The following is a 22,776-nucleotide window of genomic DNA, read 5'->3' on the forward strand; positions in this document are numbered from 1 at the left end:
CATCCCTCCCCTCGCCCCTCCCGGAGCCCTCCCGGGGAGGCGAACGGAGCCGCCGAGCGCTGCCGCCCGCTCGCCCAGCGCAGCCCCGGAGTATGCGAGGGCAGCGGGGGGGCCCCGTCCTGGCTGCCCCCCCCGGAGGGCCCTGCCGGGGTGGGGGGCAGCGCTGCCACCCGGCTTGAAGAGGGCTGGGGGCTCGGAGCTGAGCCTCCATCCCTCCGGCATCCCGCCTAGGGGAAGGCTGAGCTTTGCCCCAAAATTCGTTTGTTTGGTTTTTTTTTGGGGGGGAGGGGGGTGAGCGAGTCTTGGAGGGGGCCTTGGGGATCATGCCGGGGGGGCTGCGCCTCGGCATCGCTTTCTCCTCGCCCTCCATGGAGCCCGGACCTTTTCTACAATGACTTTCGCTGAGCTGAGCAATGGCAGCTTGAGTGGGAACAGGACGGGGCAGGGCAGCCAGAGCGGTGCCAACCGGTCCTGGGGGCTGCAAGGCGACGACCCCCCCCAGGGCAACGGCACCACGCTGCCTTTCGCCTTGGACGTGCAGGCGGTGGGCGTCGGGGTCTTCCTGGCCGCCTTCATCCTCTCGGCCATCGTGGGGAACATCCTGGTCATCCTCTCGGTGGCTTGCAACCGGCACCTGCAGACGGTCACCAACTACTTCATCGTCAACCTGGCCATCGCCGACCTGCTGCTCAGCACCACCGTGCTGCCCTTCTCGGCCACCCTGGAGGTGCTGGGCTTCTGGGTGTTCGGCCGCATCTTCTGCAACATCTGGGCAGCGGTGGACGTGCTGTGCTGCTCCGCCTCCATCATGAGCCTCTGCATCATCTCCGTGGACAGGTACATCGGGGTCAAGTACTCGCTCAAGTACCCCACCATCATGACGGAGAGGAAGGCGGGGGTCATCCTCGTGGTGGTGTGGCTCTCCTCCATGGTCATCTCCATCGGGCCGCTGCTGGGCTGGAAGGAGCCGCCACCACCGGACGAGAGCATCTGTAGCATCACAGAAGAGCCAGGCTATGCCCTCTTCTCCTCCCTTTTCTCCTTCTACCTACCCCTCATGGTCATCCTGGTGATGTACTTCAGGATCTACGTGGTGGCCAGGCGTACAACCCGGAGCTTGGAGGCGGGGGTCAAGAAGGAGAGGAATAAATCCATGGAGGTGGTGCTGCGCATCCACTGCCGCAGCGTGCTGGAGGAGCCTCTCTCCAGCACCCGGAGCAAGGGGCACAACTTCAGGAGCTCCCTCTCCGTGCGGCTCCTCAAGTTCTCCCGTGAGAAAAAGGCGGCCAAGACTCTCGCCATCGTTGTGGGCGTTTTCATCCTCTGCTGGTTCCCCTTCTTCTTCGTCCTGCCTTTTGGTAAGTGATCCTGTCCCCAGCCCAGCCCCGTGGCAGAGCCCCGGGGACCTGATCCTTGGGACACCTTTCAGGACACAATTCACACGTGGAGGTGAGGGATAGGTAATGGATAGGTGGAGAAACCAGCAATGACTGAATTCAATTAATTAACGCTCGTTCAATATTTATTAATCAGAGTCACATAATCAATCAAAGCAAGCAGCCAATGAATAAAAAAGCAACAAAAAAAAATTGGTTTAATGAATTTATTCTGCATTCAGCTCTTTAATTAATGAAGTTCAGGCTGGGGAGGCAGGAAGCAGCTCTGTTTCAAAAGGAGTGTAATTACAACACAGAGGTCCCCAAACAGCCTTGCAGTCCCTGTCCCTGGCCTCCCATCCTCATAATTTTGGGGAGAGCACCTGGGTCTGCCTCCGTGTGCCCAGGGCTCCCACCCCTGCTGCAATTATGTTGGAGATAAGAGAGGTTTAACCCCTCCAAGAGCTATGTCAGAGGCTGATATGTAAGTCCCGCTGACTTTCCAGGTTGCTGATGTTGTGTTGGGACCTGGAGCAGGACCAGGTCTTACCTAAAAGGGTCCTGGTGATGTCCCAGGGCTGTTCCTCCTCCCATGGGAGTCATGCCCTCAGCTCCTGACCCTGCCAAGATGCCCATGCCATGAGTGCTCATTTGGGGCCGTCTGCCAGGTTGTGCTCTGAAGTTTTAGCAACCTCTGCTCCAGCACACCGGTTTGCCTTAGTGAGAAGGATGCAGCCCTCGATGTGCAGAGAAAGCTGAGCAGGCATAGCGGGAATGGGACGTGATGCACAAGGCAATGTCCCCGTCCAGCACCAGAGCTACTCGCGACCAAAAAAGTGCAGGGAACACAGAGCTCTTCATCACGGCCTCAAATAATGACAGTCGTCAGATTAACCCTCTGGAGTGATGTAGCTAAACCAGGGGAGAAGGAAAAAAGTGTGAAAATAACTTTATAATGTAGGTGATGGCCTTTGCACAGAGCTCAGCAAAGCAGGGAGGTCTGTGACACCATCTGCAGGGTGGGACCTGCACGTCCCACAGCCCGCCATACTACTAGGTCCACGTACACCAGCCAGCAGAGAGGCATTGAAGCTAGTTCTGCACTTTTTCTCAGATATTTCAAACCCTCTTGCTCGAGTCAAGTCAATAACAACGGAGCATGAGGACCAAAAGACTTATTTTGACCCGCTGAGCTTTGGGTCTCCCTCCAGCCCCACAGCTCTGTCCCTAGGGGCAGCTGGAGCCCAGGGCTGTTAGACACCTCGCTGAGCCTGCTCAGCACCATCCTGCCCTCCGGAGGGATAATTCACCAGCACCAGAGCAGCCTTGGATGCTGAGGTGTCCCTGGGGTGGTGGGTCAGGTGTCTGGTCTCCCCAAGCTGCTGCACCTTCTTGCATCTCTTTCCTTCGGGCACTCTCTGGCTGAGCGTGGTGGCTGGGGAGTTTATCTCAGATCTCTTAAGGGTTTTTGTCCTGTGTGAGCAAGGAGGCTGTGGTTTAACTCAGGCAGGGAGCTGCAGGGCTGTGGTGAGCTTCTCTCGTTACAAGACCCAAGGTGACTAATCCCATCTGACTGTGCCTCAGTTTCCCTTTCAAACTTCATGTGGCTTGGGAGATTGTTGTAGCCTGCAGAGAGCTTTGGAAGTGTGGGGTCTGGGGAGATGCCAGGCTGAAGGCTGAGCTCTCGGGGCAGCCCCAGGCACTTGCCTCCTTGGCTGAGCAATTTTACAGGAACCATCTCCAAACCTCATTGCCACCTTTATACCTTGCAGCTAATGAAGCTGGGAATCGGGGGATCCTATTCCTCTGAATTATTTCTAGTACTTGTAAATGGAGAACAAACACCAGGCAAATACTTTTCCATAGAAAAAAATACTTTTTTTTAACCTCATCTGTCCCCCCTTGAAGCCATTGAACCAGCCCCTGCACTGATGTAAATCACTACTGTTGCACTTATGTCAAAGGAAAATGATGATTTACACCAGCTAAAAATCCAAACTTCATTCTTTAAGTACCTCCTGTGAACCCATTTGCTTCCTCCAAGTGTGCAACTTGCCAAGTTCTCTATAAACATGGCTTTGATCTTTACTTCCTGCTGTATTATACGTATAATATAAACACAGCAAAAGTTCATTTATTTTATGACTAAAAAATATGCTGCCTCTGATTTCACCTCCTTTTTATTAATTGCAATTTCCTATTCAAACCTGCGAATCATTTATTGCTATCTAGGAAGAGAACAGAAACTTCTGTAAGGTCTAATCTCTGATTTTACAGCTCATAAGATGGGTCTGAAACTGAGTGAAATCAGTAAAGTTCATTACAAATCCATAAACTGAAATAGGCTGGGGCCAATTCTCCTTGGAAAGAAGTTTGCAAATGGTTATGTAGAACTGCCTTTTTACTTGCTTGTTAGACTAACTTGTAAGAAAGTATTTAAGGTCTACTGGAAATAGTATTGATAAATATTCTTAATGGAAATGAAACACCGGTTGGAAACAAAAATTCAATTAAGTGAAACATATAGTCTCAATTTAAGAAAAGGGTGAATAAGTGTTTATTAAAAATGAGCACTCTCAGCTATATTTCAAAATGAGCTGTCACATTAAAATGAAATGAATGTGATCTATTTTATTCTGAAAATATCAAAATGAAATGTTTTGACTTTCTTGTTCATTCTATTTGTCATGAATTTGTAAGAAGTTATCAGTGACTGACTTATCCTGCTGACTGCCTGTTGCCTGAATATGCTTTTTAGGGATAAGCAAATTTGTCAACTGAAAAGAAAAAAAGGCTGCCCGCTCTGCTTAGCGTGGACTTAGCAATCAGAGCGTCTGCACTGGCTCTGTCACCCGGTGTCGGCGTCAGCCTGCACACATCTGTGCCTCTTTCTGCAAAATAGCTTCCACTTGGGCTACACAAAAGGAATACTTATCGCATCTGCACTGAGAAGCTGAAATAACTAAAAAAAAATTAAATAGCAGGACCACAGGACCTATGGATGCACTGAATGTTGTCAGTCTTTTCTCTGTGCTGGAATAATCTGCAAACATGCTTCTTTAAATCAGCTCAAATTAACAAATCCTTCCACAGGCTGTTTATCAGCTGCATAATTCAGCTCGCTTTTGGGTCTGGGATACGTGTCTCCAAGCATAAGATGCCATCTCCAGGAGTTTTAGCACAATTAACAGTTTGTGTAGCTAATGAGACTCTTTAAGCAGCTGGGTTGTTCAACAAAAGATGAAATCCTAATTACAGGACAACCCTAATGGGCTGTGCCTTTTGCAGGGTGTGCAGTAGAGCTCTGCTAAACTGCTTCATCTGGAGTGCTGCTTGGTGGATGTGTTTTTTTGCCAGGGTTCCTCTTTGCTTAGCAAAGACCCATCAAGAGAACATCACGAGGCTTCTCAGAGATGTTGGCCAGGTGTTTAAGGGTATTTTTTTATGGTAAAATTCATCTCACTTTGGGTGTCTCAGGCATAAGTACCTCCATCTCAGCTAGCCATAGCATCATGGAGATGCTGGCTGGAAGGGTCCTCTGAAGGTCCAGCTCCTTTTTGGAGCAATGTTAACACCAATATGAAGTAATTCAGGATTATTCGTCCAAAGCCCCCTTTATCTTTCTGAGGGAAGTGCCTGAAGGTGTGACTCCCCCGAACTATTTTGGACATCCTCCACAGGACAAGATGAATTATAGTATTAATTTGCCTCTTGAGAGGAAGAGGGTACAAAAGTACCCTCAAAGGGACAACTAACTGGCTGACAGTATCTACCCTGTAAGTATATGTAAAGATGTAAGAGGTAGCCTAGACTGGATTTTTTTTAAGTCCAATGGAAGCATGACAGCCAGGTGAGGAGAAGCTCAACCCTGTGTCAGGTCAATCTTTTATTTGACACTGGAGAATCTACACATGACATCTCCTTTAAGAAGCACAGTTATAGGAGCTTCACTGGCTATTCTGCTGATGGAAAATCCTGCTAAAAGTTAGGGGCTGAATTTGTCCTTTCAGTAGACATTTATGCAATGGGCCAAGGAACCAGACCCCCCCCCAACAACACCCATAAATAGTTATCTCCTTAGTTATATAGTTATCTCCTTAATAGTTATCTCCTTCCTCCAAGCTGATGCAAGAGGAGGTAAGAATAGGAGGAGGGATGGAGCTCTGCTCCCCATCCAATTTTCTGTTCCCAAGGAGCATGCAAAGAGGGTGTGGGGCCCCAGATGGGACCACCTGAGAAGTGGAGGCAAAGCTCCTCTTCATCACTACCCCAGCAGCACCCAAGAGGAAAATATATCCCCTGGGGTGTACCAGCCAGTACCCAGGAAGGTGATTTACACCCCTCCATGGCTCTTGATTGTTAGCGGGTGTAGTCCAGTCTAGGTGGTGGGCTCCCATATTTGTTATCCTTCAAATTTGGTCAGAAACCCAGGTTGGTGTGAGAGAGGCACAGCAGCACCCACAGCTGGTGCCACACAAGGGCGAAGCCCACAAGACAAGACTCCCTCCAACCTGTCCCCAACTAGCAGCGGTTACCCAGACAAGGAAGAGCTCGAGAGATCCCTCACTGCAAGCAAAACGCTGCTCTTACGTTTGCCTTGGAGCAGTGACTTGCCAGTGTCTGCAGTGGAAGCTGGTGCTTATTTCCAGTTATGATTTTAAAAAAATAGTGTCCTGGCTTTTTTTCCCTGCATCCTGAAGGAAAGGCAGCTGATAAACAAACCAGGTTAAGAAAGGTCTTTTTCAAGCCAAAACAAAATTATTTTTGTAGATACTATTTCTCACAGGTCAGAAGGAGTCCTTTCACAAAACATTCTGCAGAAGATGGGCTCACAGAGACATAGCATTGCTCAGACTTTGGAAACTGTCTTTTGTAAAACGAATGATGGGGAGGGCTGTGTAGGTAGAGGCACATTTCAGATGAGACCAAGTGTGTTGTGATAGGAGAATCTAATTCTATTCTGGTAGAAGAGCATTTGCCATGTTTTCCTAAGGGAACAAGGGCTTATGTCATTGCTCTTTGCCTGTGTGCATGCTAGCCCTTTCCCACCATCTGTTAAACTCTTTCATCAATCTCAATTGCTTTCAAGAAAGTGCTAAAGGTCTCCAATATATCGAATTCCTACAAGTTTCATAAAAATGGGCAGATAGGCAAATGAGTGGGAACTAACATACCCTTCCCCACTGATGGAAGATTGCAGAGTGAGCTCAGCCCTTTGTTAGACCCCAGAAAATACTCCCTAAAAACCCACCACAAGACACAATTCCTCTTAACACCAAGTTTCTTTAATTTTGTTGTGCACAGGAGAACCCGATCAAAAATGGGACTTAAGAGGAGGATGAAAGACACACCATTCAAATACTTAGCTGGACAGGGTAGTCTCTTGTATCTCCTGAAATTTTTTGGGTCGTGGTGAAAGTGGCAGAATTGGCATGGAAAAAGCAATGTACAACTGTTTTGGGATAATTGCCTATGGCCTGGAGAAGGAGTTTTGACTGAATATTGGGTTGAACTGGAATCAAAGCCTGAGTTCAAACTGAAGCAGAGCAATGGCAATGAACTCTTCCATCTGTCAAGTGTTCCCTGTTGATCCTGATCCACGGGAACCATACATTCCTTAAAAATGCCAGCAAAGGCACAGACCCAGAGTCTCAAAAGCTCCTTGGTGGAAGGCTACAATTTGATTTACAGGACATTACCGAACCAAGAGGCAAAAATCTTCTCATCTGCTTTCCACCACAGGATGTTTCCATCAAATGGGTTCATAGCAAATTAGAATAGTTAAATCATGGGGGATGGATGGATCTTCCAGCCCATCTCCCTTTCTCCAGGAAAGATCACTTGGCCCCAAACCATTCCTGACCTGCTCCTAAAGCATTGTAATGAGGACAAAACCATTGTTTTCCCTGAAAAAATATACTGGTGTTTAATCAGTAAGAAAATGTGATTTCTGCCTTTTTTTTTTCCCCCAGTTCAGAGTGTCTGCAATAACTTTAGGGATTTGTTGCAGCCTACTAGAGTGTCACTTGTAGGGCATGATAGCTGGGATGCATGGTGTTGGCAAGGCACAGGGACACGTGGGAGAGTCAGGGTGGGTGCAGAGCACTGGGGTAGCATTGGAGGAATAGCCCAGGCACAGGGGACATGGCTATGAGTAATCCCCATTGATTGCATCTATCTAAAGATAATGCCATGGAAAAGCAGCTTGTGAGCTGGGTTCCCCTCCAGGGAGAACATGCTGGGATCCTTCAGAAGGGCCTAGGAGGGAATTACAAGCTGGCACACAGACAACAATCAGAGGCTACACTGGGCAGCCAAAGCTTTTGACGGTGTTAATTCACTCCTTGCGCCCTTGTGCAGAACAACAGGGAAACAGTCTATGTGTGTTTGGAAATAGATGGCAAAAAAAGATTATTTGGAGCCCAGTTGAGTGCATGGTTCCCTTCCTACCCATTACCCTATGTCAAAGGCCAGAGACAGATGGAGGGTTGTAATACAGCTTTTGTTGTCTTCCTTGTTACAAGAGATGCAGTGATAAGGACCTCAAATTGTAATTTGGGCACCCAAGTTTGAACATATGCTCTTCCGCTGCTTGGCCAAAGTAGCGTGGTGACTCAGTGAAGGGACTGGGAACAGGACCCAGATCTCCCATGACCTATATATGGGATAACTCTGCTTCTATTCCACCCACTGCTCCACCAAACAAAACTATTTAAAGCCAAACGTCTGTTTTTATATCGCTGAGTCCTGACGCATCTGGAGGCAGTTGCTATAATAGATGTACCACAAACAGGGGAAAAAAAAAAAAAAAAGATATTGAAAAATTTAAAACTACTGTGATTCAATGGGCAAGATGTTATAAAATCTCTCAACAGGAATTTTGGAACTAATACGAAAATGTGCAATATAATATTAAATGCATCTTTATTAAGCTGCATCTGAAGGTTTTATTATGTTTGCACACAAAAAAAACTTTGTCCGGGATATTACAGGAAGGAGCTCTTAATTACCATGATCTATCTGCATTAATTCATATTTGGATAAATATTTACTCATTAATTCTGATAATCTGGTTAATGGGATGTAACGAAGACTGAATGGAAGGGTGGGGACGCTCTTTGGTATGATCATGCAAGGTGGTTTCTTAAGCTCCTGCAATCAGCTTGTTTTTAATTGGTTTTGCCACAGCAAACAGTATTAACTAGGTACTAGCAACTGTGTCATGTTAGGAAGTAGCACTGTAAGAACTTCGTACTACCTGTAGGCTTTAATTAGAGGTGTGCTCACTTTAGTGAATATCTACATCACTTTTGCTCAAGGCTCTTCAGAAAATGAAAGTATTTCCTTGGGAAGCAACCCAAATTATCTTCTGATCAATCAATCAGGATTTTCACCTGATAGGATTATTGTGCTATATTCTAGGCAGGGCTGATAGTACCTCCTAAGATTACTGGACCATTCTGGAATAAAGTCCCACTTTCTTGTGCCAAATATTATTTATTAGGTAAAGATTTTCATTCCATATCTTTGTAACAGGCTGAATTTGTTCTGCCAAATCTGATGCAAAATGAGATAACCATATCTGAGAAAGATGACAGGGAAAAACACAGCGTTCAGTTCCTCCTGCAAGAAGTGTTACAAGGACAGCTTGGAGTTTAAAAAGCTCTAGCGGTACCAGTTGTCACAACAGAAAGTTGATATTTTACTCTGTTGAGGTCAGGGGGTGCTTAATGTCATGACAGGACAGGAATCAGGATATATCCAGTTTCTATGAAGCCACATGCAGCTAGAAGAAAGCACGTTCCTGAGATGTTGGCAGGGAAGAGCATTTTGGCAAGACTGGAACTTGCAGGGTTTTTAAAAGCAAGGACCCGAAAGGGTCTGGTGGGGAATTCAGCTCCTCTGCAGTCTCCTGCACTGCCCATTCCCAACGTCAGGTCAGTCCCTGGCTTTGGATGCCAACAGTGCACGGCCCTCAGCAAACTGCTCTTTGGCTTTCCACGTAGCCAAAAATGAAAAAGGATTTTGAGGATGCAGTTCATCTCATCCTAATGCTGCTGTCTAGTCCAGTTACATCCCAAAAGCACCAGTGTCTCCTCAGGGTGACCAAAAACCACCAGCTCTGAGGTGCACACATCTGAACTAGTTGAGATGAACCTCACTGCGAAGGCAAATACGGGGCCAGATTTGCCAAAGTCTGACACTTTCAGCTGGACCTGAATCTGACGGGTATTATGCTTTAAGGGTATGACTGGCCCTGTAATGCCAAGGGCTCAGGACCCCACACCCAAAATACAGGTTTATTTTGGCATTGCTTTGTAGATAGGATGGTTAAATGGTTCTAAAGCAGCTTTCTCTTCTCAGAGAGTTGGGAAAAGGAAGATATTTATGTTAAGGAAAATATATATGTTTGCAAAATATCTGTCCCCTCAGTGAGATAAGTACTTTCAGATATCCATGAGGAAACAAATAATTCTGTCCTCAGAGCAGGGCTGAGCAGGGTAATTTTGCCAAGCCTAGAGCCACGTACTGACCCATGAGGAGACAGTGAACAGCTCTGTTCAGCTATCACTCAAACGAGCACCCACTTCTCCTTGCACTTGTCTTGGCAGGGACACTGCAGAGACAATAGAGCATGATTCTGATATTTAGCTCTTTAAGTGTAGGAATTTTTTCAAATGTAATTTTCACTGACTTTTTCTATCTTTTGAGTCTTTGCAACTTCAGTAGTACTCGTTTAGAAGTTTTATTATCTAGGATATACTAGAAAGTGTTTGGAAGCCATTCATTCATGTGTTCAGAGGAAACCAGTGTTCACTAGAGAAGTGGAGTTAAGACAATTTTTTATCAGGACATAATTGTAAAGCAAAGAACGTGACAAACTAATAAAATATTTGCTCTCTGCATGAGAAAAAAAAAAAAAAAATCTTTTTTTGTAAAAAGGTAGGCTCGCCTACCCTGTAAAGTTCAGGATGTAGTATTCAGTTCTTCACATCAAGGTGCTATGTTGGGGTTATCACTGTCACTATGCCTATGCCCGCTACATCAATACACCTGTTTCAAGAAGCAAACCTTGTCCTTTCCCCAGCCAAACAGCGCAGGAACTCACACCACTTGGCTCAGGGCTAGTCCTCTCTGGAGGAGACTTGCATGTCCATGCTGCCACCAGGTCTTCTCCAGGCTCCATTCACAGTGGCTTTAAGACATAACTACTATTTTGGATCGTCTTTAAGGTCCAAATATTTTAAGACATAACTACCTTTTTGGACCTAGCCATGAGGGTAGTGAGGTTCTGGAAAGGACTGGCAGCCCTTCTGGTCTCCAGCAGGCTCGATGTGCAGGCCTTTGAGGTTCCCTGAGGGGTCCCCATGCCAGAGGGCTGGCTGAGCCCCCAAACAGAACTGTCTCCTCTCCCTCCTAATGCTCAAACCCATGTGAGTGCTTCCAAATGTCCTTTATGGTCTTGTTTTTGTTCACCCACCTCCTCCAAATTTGGTTGTGGCTGAGCCGGTTTAGGGCTGTGCAAGAAAGGGTAGTTCACGAGGAACTGCTTCAGTATTAAAGTTCAGCAGCTGGCTGCTTTCACGGGAGAGATGTTTTCTGATTTGGCCGTTAATTGCCACTGTTACGTGCTGTAAATATTTCCTTTAAAGTGCCATTAGGGACACTGAGTGATGAGTTCTTCCTTCTGAGGTCTTTATCTTTACGAGCTCTTTCCATCCAGAGATCTCCGAGCCCTTTGCACCTGCAGCTGAGCACACATCCCCAAATACCCTCTTCATCCTGCTTCCTCCAACGCCACTCGCAGCCACCACAATGCAAAAATAATGTCTCCAGTGGGTATTGATTAGTTGCATCGACCATCTGCTCTCCAGGCCGGTGAGGAAACCTGCCTGAGCGGCAGAGGTAAAATTCACATCTTTCCACACAAGGTATGCTGGGGACAAACTTGTCCCAGTGATGGCAGCTGTAAAGTTCAAAGAACTAAATAGGAAGAAGGGGAACATGCACAGATGGCCTTAGGGAAGGAGACAGCACTGTTCATCATCATTTTGAGCTAGGGATACTGAGGCACTGCTTACATACCTACAGTCATTTGGTAGCTCTCCAGTATTGCTAACACACCAGGCAGCTACTTCTGCCCGTCCTGCTTTCTCTGTTCCAGTGCTGCATAAAAATTGTCACGCTAAAACAGAAGACTGTACTTCTCCCTGCGCCGTAATTTATGGGCGCGATTAGCCCAAGGATGGATTTACTGGAGTGGCTGGAACAGGATCCGGCTTTTTAGCTGCTCCTAATGAATAGCCTTTCTCTAAGAGGGCTCCTTAGCTAATGCATTTGGAGCCCAGCCAGAGAACCACCAGGTCTGGTGGCAGAAAACCAACTGCCAACTTGCTAAAGAGAGGGCATTTCCTCCTCCCAGGAAGTTTCCGATGTGAAGTAATTCACAATTCTGTCATTAAGGCCCCTGAAATGCAACTTTTATTTTTTCCTCAGCTGGAAAAAGAAAAATAAACTTGTGAGGGGTTCCTGCAGTGAGAAATCTCTGCCCCAAACAAGTCCAAGCCATGTTTCCCATTGCTAAATAGTGGGTGCATTTATGACACTCAATGAAAGAGGATCAGGAGCAGAGAGCGAGTACTGAGCTGACCCCAACCAGGCTCTCCAGCACAAACCTGCCCTAGAAGCCAGCCTTCAGCAACTTGGATGTGAGCAGCTCAGTGCCTTTTGGGTTCAGGGCCTGCAATCAGCCCTTCCCCTCATGTGCTCGACAGTTTGTTTGTATATTTAGCATGGCTGATGGGGTTAACTTGCCTGATCTCCTGGATAAAAGAGGCCCAAATACTCCTGCAAAATTTGCAACGCAACGTCTCAGGTGATGAGAGAGCACCAACAAGAGCTATGCAGCAAATCCACCAGTAGATGTCTATGATGGGGAAAAAATACATGAGAAAGCTCTGCAAGAGTTCTCCCCTGTAAGGATTAATTATGCAAAGACTGCTTGAGCAGTGGGCAGCCCCCCCTACAAAAGAAGGTGGCCCCAACCTGTGCTAGAGGGGGGTGCACTGGAGTTGGGTCCAGCATGGACAAACTCTACAACTTTTGTGAAATAATTTAGATGGGGGAAAGCTAACAGAGAAAGAAACTTTAGAGGGAAAATAACAACTAAGTCAGAAAAGGGTGATTGGCTGTATAGAGTCAGTGAGGAATGGGGACATCTTCATGGTATGGTGGTGCTTCCCCATGGCAATGAACCAAGAGGGATGTAGGGCAACGTGGCCAGGAAAGGGATGAGGGATGAGGGATGAGCACCCTCCCTGCAGCAGGAGGATGGTCTGGAGCTGGGCACTGGGAGGGGAGGAGGTCACCACCACAGGGTGATGACACATCTCCTCCCTGGTTGCTTTCCAGCTTTGGATCTCCTAGGATCAGCCTCCCAGATTACTAAGAAACCGCCGATGGGTAACAATAGGGATCACAGAGGGCACTGGCCTCAAACCCAAGGACTCTGAGCAAATTTCAGACCCCTAGGCTACCTGGTGAAGATGGTGATGGTGCTATTTCTTGCCCTAGGTGAGAACTGCCTCATCTGAGTCCCAGGTGGAGGGCCTGACAACCAAATCCATCCTAAAAGTGATTTCAGAAATGCAATTGGAAAGGCACAGTGTACACAGACATGATCAGCACAAGAGTGGAGACCCCATCAGCTGCTCGCTGACCTAGTTTGAGCACAGACAGCAGAGGGCCTGGATTCAGAGGCAGTGCCAGCTCTTGAACCTCTGCCTTTAAAGCCTAATTCTCTAGGAGAGACTTGTCAAACGACACCAGGAAAGTTTTCCAGCCATGGGCTATTTCTGTTCCCAGGGTGCCTTCCACAGGAATTATCTGGAAAGCGGCGAGGATGTGTTGTGAAGGCGATCTGGCAGCCTGCCACGGGCTTGTCTGCCTCCCTCGATATTGCACTCGGGCTGGGGATTTGGGGAAAGAAAACAGAACAACTGCACGTCACAGCATTCGCATTCAGTGTCGTCCTTGCTAAGAGCTGAGCATGCAGAGGCATGGGAGGATGGAGCATGGCACAGGGAGTTTTCCAAATATTGCACCTCTCGCCCTCGTGCCCTGGTGAAGCAGAGTTATTTAGGAGAAATCACATTGTTCCTCTTCTTCAGTGACTGCACATGGCTACAGCACCTTGGGGCTCTCTGAAGGCTGATCTTAGCTCCTTAGCAGTGCACAGGGGCTTTAGTCACAGGCTCCAGCCCTTCCAGTGTCAGGTGCTGTATAAAAGCTAACATTATTTCTAGCCCAGAGGAGCTCTAAGTGGTGGATTCATAGGGATGGTGCAGGCAAGAGAGCACCCAGTACTATCAACATGCAGGCACTCTGATGTTTTGCCCACACCCAGGCAAAAGGGTATGAAATAGCTGTGTAGATGCTGAGAGATGTCTTCTGACATTGCATCCAACCGCATCCCAGCCCATCCTGCTCCCTACAAGTCCCCTTCCTTGAATGCCTCCTTGAATGCTTCCCTTCTCATCCATGCCTCTCTGATAAGAAAGGAACGTAATTATTGCTGGTTTGCAAATAACCAAAGAGATTAGGGTTAGGGCCAGACTCACAGGTGAAGCCTTCTTGTATAGCTATCTATGGGTAGGTGCCTGCAAGTGAGCTGGATGTCTCAGTGCCCCTTACTGCCTGTGGGACATTTCCCAAGAAATTCAAGAGAAACCCTCATGGAAAGTACCTCTGGTAACCTGCCTACGCAAATATTTCTTGCTGTTTCCCATAAACTGGAGTGCAGGTTGTACCCTATCTTGGTGTGTCAGCTTGATCCCCTCAGATGGACCCTCCCATAGATTAACTCTGAAGCTGTGTCCTGAAACTAAAAATGAATGGGGGGCTGCTCTTTCCCTCCAAGAGTGGCCTATGAGGAGTTGGGCTGCCTTCCTTTCCATTGCTGCCATGCATTAAAAAACACACCTGATATTTCAGTGCAGGAATAGTAGAAAATATATAGAAAAGTCTTTCAAAGAAGGGCTTAATCTTTGCTGACTGGCAGAGATAGAGAAGAAAAATATCTAAGTGACTTTATTGGGCTGTCCTGTCCCTGTTTGTCCTGTAAGCTCCAACACTTGGGCATGTATCTGGGCAACTAGGACGCAGCTGGACAACTTAAATAGAGATTGTGGGGTTACCTGGCAGTGGTGGGTTTACTCTCTCCATTTAGGACATGTAGCAATAGTAAGGCTGTAGTATACTTTGGTGCACACAGAACTTGTCCCATCACAGCTTTCAGTCATTGCCCACCTGCTAATGCTGAGACATGAGAACTGAAGCACACAAAGAGCACACACAACGTGCAGGCTCCTCCTGGGTTTCATTAGTGTCCCCTGACAGCCCCAGCGGGCAGCACGGCCACTGCTCTCCTACAGGATGGATCCGTGAACTTCCCCCAAAAGGCCAGGGGAATTGGGACGTGGGTGGTTTCATTATCCTGCTGCAAGGACAGGAGAAGGGAAAACATTTACAATGAAAACAGAATTTTCCCAGTGTCTGAGGCTGAACTAAAGGAAACTAGGGTAGGGGGTTCACTGGAGGGTGCTTACGCTGAATGTGACCATCAGCATGTCAGGTTTGATTCCACGTGTTCAGCTGGAAGAGGTCTGTTTCTTTACTCTCTGCACTCTTGCTGAACACCCATCAGTGTGTACTTAGAGAAACCACAGGTGATTAAATTAACAACCTAATGTACAGAACAAAAAATCATTTGCTCCAAAAATAGGCATTTACCACTCAACGCAAAACTAGTTGACTCACAGCAGAATTCAGACAAGCCTTTGGAGAGCCATGTGGCCAGAAATGTGATCAGGCCCACCAATCCCTCAAGTGCAAAGGCAGTCCTTCAGGTACCTCCTCCCTTCATAGCTTTTCATCTTCTTCTGCTCACTGGTTCTCCCCCAGTCTGCACCCTTCTATGGCTCTGATGGGTACGTACTGCAGGCAGCTGTTTCCATCCTGTGAAAGCAGAGACTCTTGCTGCAGATCACTATACTGCACAATCCTATTCAAAATCAACTATTGATTTTCATGTGTGTCCCTGTCCTTGGTCTCTGTTACCTATGCCATTCTGGGGAGGCCATTCTGGATCTATACGATAATTTACTTTTTGCAGCACAAACATATCCATGCCTCATTGTAATCATTTTTTGTTTTACCACATCACCTTTTTGCTTAAGCATTTCTATTCTCTCTTTGGATTTCATCCTTCTGGCACATAGGTGGTCAGATGTCTTCTTCCCTTATAGCCTCTGCTTTGCTGCACTGAACAAGATAAAATTCATCTCTCCTAATGGGCTTCCTTTTGCCTTTATCATCCATGTTCTTCCACTGATCCAGATGTATTTCTTCTTATTTAGAAGATCACTGATGCTTTAGGAGACCAACCCTGTGCTCACAATCAGCCTCAGATTCAATCTTTTGAAGCTGCATCAGCCAAACATTTCAGGGCAAGCAGTACTTTGTGGTAATGCTGAAATTACTTTTAGCAACAGGAGTGGCAGATCACACTTCCCACCTGGAAAAAAAAAAAAAGAAGGAGGCAGCTACCTGCCATCCATGGGTGGCTGTCCTCTGTAATGAACCATGTCCATTGCACCACATCCTCTGAAATGAAAAATGAAAACTGAAATGAAAATGAAAATTCTGAAATGAAAATGAGAATTTCTGAAATTTATGAAATGAAATGTCTGAAATGAAAATGAAAAATGTCCTCTGCACCATGAACCTATGGTGCTTGATGTTCTGACTGTTAAGTCAACATTGGGGTTGGACTTGTCTGAGTCATGCCACAGAGATCTCCAAGGAAGACTGCTTAAACAAATAGATGTCACCTTCCACCTCCAAGTATGTGCTCAGGATGGTACCAGATGGTTCATTTCATGAGCTGGTCTTGTTCACTGCCATTTCATGGTGTAAGGGGCTCTCCTTACACCAAGGACCCTGCTGTCAAACTGAGCTGGAAACAGTTCCCCAGGTCACTGGAGGAGGCATGTCTCAAAGCCACAAGGTCCCATCAGCCAGTGCTGAAATGTGGATTAAGAAATGCTGCTCCACTGCCAGATGTGAGTCATTCTGCCTCTTGAACACTTATGGTCACCATGATGACTGGGTCAAAAATGATCTGGGAAAGTCAATTTTTCTTCCCCCCTATTTATTTCTTGTCACTTCCAAATCACTGCCTCTCACCCTTCTCCCTCTCCAGGAGTGACCTGCACTCCAGGGATACAGCAGCTTGCAGAGGATCAAGAGTGTTTATTTTGTCCCAAACTGCAATCACCAAGGAGGAAATTCCACTGCACACATTTGAAAAAAGTGTGACGGTCCAGGAGAAATCACTTCTGGAGTGAGAGAGGGACTGGGCCAGCCACACATGGTGTCAGGACCTGGTTTCCCCCCTCTTTTCCCAACAAATAATCCATCAGTAAAGTTCCCAGGTGAACTGGCACTGGGATTTAGTCTGGGCTGCATTAAAGCAGACTCTCTGTGATACAGGTGGTCGTGCTGCATACCTCCGCCAGCAACCAGCACCCAGGAGAAAGGGAACACCGTTGCTCACAGTGGGAAGCAAAGGATCTTGGGGTTAGAAGCTCCCCTTGGATGAAAAATTTAGGAATCTCCATTCTGGTTATGCCCTGTGTTTATGCTTGGCCATACTGTCCCCTGCTCTTATCCCTATGCTGTCCAAAAAGTGTCCTGGGATCCATCTGTCTTCACAAGCATCTCTCAGACCCTCAGGCACAAAAATGGAAAAAAAAAAAATCCCATTCAGAGATCTGGCAGGCATCCAGGCAAAGGTATGAGCATTATTCATGGCCCTGCAGAGCACGACACTGAGTGTAGGTGTCTGCTCTGGGGTCAGCTCTCTCTACCCCCCTTGCTGTTGAGGCAGATCTAGTTGACACTGGAGATACAAAGCTGCCACTCCAGAGTCCTCTTCAGTGAGCAGAAGTCATCATTGATGTCTCCCTGGGACCTGTGCTGATCCTTGTACCCAGAGCTCGTTTCCTCCCTTCACCAGCTAGAATGCTTCCTCACTTAGTGGCTGTTGGTCTCCATCCCATTTTTAATGACTCTTTTGTCCGACTCTGCTGGTGCTGGGCTTGCCACTCAGAAAAGTTTCATTGCTAACAAGTTTTCCCTTGGTTTTATCTTCTCCTTGGTTATCTTTATCTCCTTTTGTTCTCTTTCATTCCCTACACAAAGCAGAAACACCTTTCCAGATTTGGATAGGTAAACTGGAGTTTGGGTCCTGCAGACTCTGGCAGAAACCACCAAGGCTGACAGCAGTGCTAAGCAGTAGCTGTGCCTCTACCACCCCAGGCACTGGCAAGGAGCAAAAAGCATCCCACTAGGCAGATGTTTCCACTAAATTAGGGAATGCCTTCAAAACCACGCAGAAAAGCCTACAAATGAAAAGCAAACCAAGCTGTTTGTTGCCGTTAACAAATAGGAAAACCAAGAACAAACAAACAAACAAACAAAAGAGAGAATACAAGAATGTGATCATTTGGGAACAATTCATTTATTATTCCTACTAATAAAAGCCTATTTGTACTGTGGTTACATCCCTGAGCATGCGTGTAGGAGCTGGGACTCCTGTATCAAAAGGATAATTCCTCACTCCAGAGGATTTATTGTCTTGGTTTTGGGACCTTAACAGTGCAAAGTGTTGACCCCTGCCCACCCTTAGGGTGTAGGACTTTCACATATGATTCACAGCAGATGCATAGAAGAGTATTATGCATGGAAAAAAAAAAAAAAAAAAGAAAAAAAAAGTGCACGTTTTCAGTGAAAAGTTTGATAATGAGTTTGTTGAAACACCCAAGGGAGATCGTGAAGGTTGATAATGGTCTTTCATTGGCAGGTCTAGGATCTAGGGAAAGAAGAGAGAGAATCGTTAGGTCAACAAAAGAAAATTAAACTCTGTTTTGCAAATTGATCCATAATGCAGTATTTCATTTTGTGTTTTGATTATGTTTGATTTGGTTCCTAAAAATAAATATAAGTAAATTCCAATACAAAGTACTTTGGCATCCCCGCCCCCTGATCCTGAAAGAAAAGTTTGGTTTAGAAAAGTTTCAGGACTGAAGCTTTGCATTTGCTTTTCAGATTACTCTCTCTCTCTCATCTGCTTTGGCCAAAACAATTTAATGAGTTTGCCCTACGTGAAAATTTGCATTTGTCTCCTCTAATTTGCACACTTCTCAGGGAATGAAATGGCCAACCAATATATTTTTGCCCTGCTATTATCAGATGTCTTTTTTTCTGTCAGGCTGCATGAGCATGGTGTCGGGAGAGATATCCTGGAACAGCCTGGAAAGCTCTTGGGAATCTCTGCGTATAAAGGGATTAAGGTTGGAGAACAAACTGGGCTTATGGTATTGCTGTGAACAACCATGGCATTTCCTGATTGTGCCCAATTTTCAATTTCCCTTTGGAGGACAAGTCCCAGGCTGAAACACACCTTAGTTGATCTGTTTATTCCAAGGGCAACAAGCGGCCTCTTTCAAAGGAGCCCCATGGACTGTTAGTGGCAGAGAGCCAGAAAGGATGTCACCCAGCCACCCATGCAGCCACCCATGAGCTCTCCCAAAACCCAGGCAGGAGGGGTCCGTCTGCCCTTCTTGGCTTGCACGTTGCACAAGCAAGCTGCTGGGAGGAAACAGAAGTTTCCCAGTGACAAAGAGCTAGAGCCCCTGGTGGAGGAATGGTTTGGGGCACAGATGCTCTGCAGTAAGGAGCACGTCCCCTTCCGTGCCTTGGGACAATGCCCATTGTCACATTACAATAAATTTGCTCAAACTTCATATTCTGTCTACAGAGCGCTCTGTGTTTTAGAAATGACCCAGTTCCAATGCTCCTGTGGACAGGAAAACTCAAGGAGGGTTGGGAGTGCACCCCCAAAGAAATCCCATGCAAAGAGGGAGCGGATTTTCAGCTCCTAAACGCATCTGACCTCACTGAACCATGCCTTCACATCATGGCTGGTTGTTGGTCAATGGCACTGGGTCACACTCAGCCTTGCAGCCAATTCTTCCTGCTGTTACCTCAAAGTCTTTCTCTGGGGCTCTGGGCATTGACATCTTCCCCCACACCTCCTTACGTGAGCCACAGTGGGGACACCTACACCATGAGAGGTGAGGAACAAGGGCAGGTTCATGGTCCCAGAGGTTCTCAGGATCCCCTGGGATCCCTGACTTCGTCTGCAGCTCCAGGCCATAGATTGCACCATTTCCTCACTCTCAAAGTGAGCATCCAGGGATTTCTCCGTGCCAAGGCATCAGAGCGGAGATTATAGCCATCTGTCTTGTACAGCTAATTGATACCAGGCCTCTGTTCCTCAGGGAAGTCTCTGAGGGAACCAAGCCAAGGGAGGTCAAAAGGAATGACCAAGGGACATGGATCACATGGATGTCCCAGAAAACGAGGAGGGCAGAGACCACCTTCACCCTGGGGTCTCCTCGGGGGGGAAATCTCTCAGCGAGTCCAATGGCCACCCCCTCCCTGAAGACAGAGTTCATCAGTGGAATCCGGACTGATTTGTCACCCAGCACCCGGGGGAATATCTCATGTCACCCAAGTCCTTCCCCTTCTTGTTTAAATAGCCTAGTGCAAGGGCTGGGCAGGATGTCACCCCAGTGACCGGGAGTCATCTGGAGAATGTGGCTTAGAGGGACAGCCATGCTCTTCTCCCTGCCCCCTCCCCGGGGTCACTGTACGATGTTCTGCAACTCAGCAGAATATCTCTGTGTTGTAATTTTGGAGGGAACCAAAAGTTACCTTAACAGAGATTCCGAGTGGGGAGACATCCCCTGGGAAAATCTGATTGACAACGTTCATTTGTCAAGGCATTTTGTGATCATCTCCAACAACCAGAAGGACTTTCTTCAAACAGAAAGTAGAATTGCCTCAGCAGAAGCATTCTGCCCTCCTTTCTCATCAGAGATCAAGGGTGAGAGACCTCTGTTCCTCATTGCTTGCGTCATTTCTTTTCTTCCAAATCAACGGCTTCATTCTGTGTCCAACCCAGCATGGCTGGGGGTGGAAGTATTGGCTCTTACAGCAGTCAGGGGTGCAGGGCCGAAATGTCTGATGGCATCCATGCTGCTGCAAAGCACAAGCATGTTGTGCAAATCCGTATGTATTTGCATTTGCAAACCTGAAAATGGCTATTCCGGGTACAAAATTGGCAGTTTTACTGCCTGCGGGTGATTGATTGGCATCTTTTGCATTAAATTGCTGGGAAATGGTGTGGTGCATAAGTGAGGAAGGAGGAGTTAGAAACGAGAAAAGAAAACCAGTAGGCAGAGGTTAAAATGAAGATGGAGAAAAGATCCATCTGTGCAGCCTCTCCCCTCCTCTTCCATTTAGGCAGCCATGAGAGAAGGCAGTCCAGAGCCAGCAGCAAAAGCAAACCAGTCTCCTTTGACCTTCTTGTTGTAATATTTGGGTGTGGGTTCAGCCTCCTGCACACCTGCAAAGCACACGTCATTCTCCTGGGTGCAATGGTCCAAAGTAAGAGAAGCGTTTAAGCAGATGCCGAACTCACGAGATTCCCCAGTAGCGCATATGGACGCCGGCCAGAGAAGGAGGATTTCATTGGGAAACGCCAGTTGGAAAACAGAGCGGAAATGTCCCAGGTTTAACAACCTCTACTTCAATCACTACTCACAGCCCCGGGGCAGCCCTGTCATGCCAAGTTTCCATGGCTTTCTTACCATGCGACCAGTGGGCTGAAAACCTTGGCAGTTCTGGGCTCACCCAGGGAAGACTCCTGGATCCAGCACAAGGAACCTGGAAGCCCTGAGTGACCTGGCTCTAGAGAGGGTTTTCTAGTGCTTCAAGACTTCCTGCTGCAAATGTGTTAGTTTTGGAGACTTTGATACACTCCACATTCCCACATTCAAAAATTCCATAGATTTGTATGATTTCCACTCCCTGATCTCATGTATTACTCAAACCAGGGAAAACCTAGGGAAAGTAGCTGGGAAAGGGCTTCATATCTTCTCTGCCCTGTGGCTGGGGAGGCTTGAAAAGAGGGAAGCTGCCCAGTGGTGCAGATGTACCTAGTGGTGGCTGGCTCTTGGCATGGTTGTCTCCACAGATTAACAACCATTTCTGCCTCAGCTGGGAGGTTCTCAGGGTTCCAGGGATACATCGCTTTTAAACAACAGTGTGCATCGGAGGTTCCTGGAATTTTATTTATTTATTTTTTTTAATTTATAGTTCCTCAGAAATTTTCATTAAATTTTATTGCATTCTGTTTTGGAAAGAAAGCAAATATCAAAGTGAAATTTCCCACAAACCAGATATCTGGATTTCTGTCCCTGAGCATATACTGACATACTCTGCAAACACTGATCATTAACAATTCCATCTCTTCACATTAAAATCATTGGGGTTCATGATTCATTCTGGCTTCACAGAAATATAGATGGCCAGGGCTGGAAATGATCTTAAGAGATTATCTAGTCCCACCCTTGACCTCAGGGCAGAGAAACTGGATCTGGCCTATATAATGAGTATGAAATAGAGTAGTTCTAAATTCAAATCCTACTTAATATTTTCAACCTTTGCAAAGTTTGTCCCCTCTTTCCCAGTAGCTCCATTGCCCCAGTCTTTGTAACCAGTTCCTTTTACCCTAGGATGCCCCTACATATGACATTCACATGAGCACCATTTCCCTGAGGCTGAGTGATTTTCTCATGGTGTGAGTTCGCTGAAAGGATGCTCTATCAGCAGATATTCCCAAGCAACAGAACTTCCAAAGGGGTACACATTATCTCATGTATGGGTTAAATGCATGAAAACATGATATACTTTATTCATAAATAATTATTTATCTTTAAAATAGATTAAATGCAAAAGCTTATTTGATAGCATTTTTAGTTCACCTGGTGAATACTGTGAATTTGTTAAAAATGTAATATCTTCCAGTCGATGCTAAAAATTTGTCACCCTCAACCACGGCATGCTCTGCAATGCCTTGCTTGATTCAGTGATTTAGAAAAATCTCCAAATTCCTGACTAGACAGTTGGAGCCCAGTGGAAGAGATAGGCATTAGCACTGCTCTCTTTGCTGTCTGCACTGAAAAAATCTGTTGGTGCTGTTTTAAGTAGAGGTTGGACCACACACCTTCAGAGATCCCTTCCAAACTCACTTAATCTGCGTATCTGAAATCAGATGCACTTGGAAAGCCGTATAAATCAATATAGGTTCTGACCAATTCAGCTTGTTGTACTTCAGTTATTCCACTCCTGGCTTTTTGTTCCATAATCTTAAGCCCCTTACCACTGGACAGCTGATGACCACCTGTGTCTCAACATTTCAAACCAGTGA

General features: G+C 46.6%; 1 protein-coding gene across 1 annotated transcript in view; it reads left to right on the forward strand.

Moving 5' to 3' along the window:
• Positions 1–391: 391 nt before the first annotated feature.
• Positions 392–22,776, forward strand: part of ADRA1D (adrenoceptor alpha 1D) — a gene marked incomplete at its 5' end in the record, with an annotated part of 43,885 nt that continues 21,500 nt past the window's right edge. The window contains one exon of the mRNA XM_080589984.1: positions 392–1,358. Within this exon, the coding sequence (XP_080446110.1) occupies positions 392–1,358 (967 nt within the window). The remainder of the gene's footprint in view (positions 1,359–22,776) is intronic.

The sequence above is a fragment of the Anser brachyrhynchus genome (genome assembly GCF_964034855.1).
Source record: "Anser brachyrhynchus genome assembly, chromosome: 4".
NCBI lineage: Eukaryota > Metazoa > Chordata > Aves > Anseriformes > Anatidae > Anser > Anser brachyrhynchus.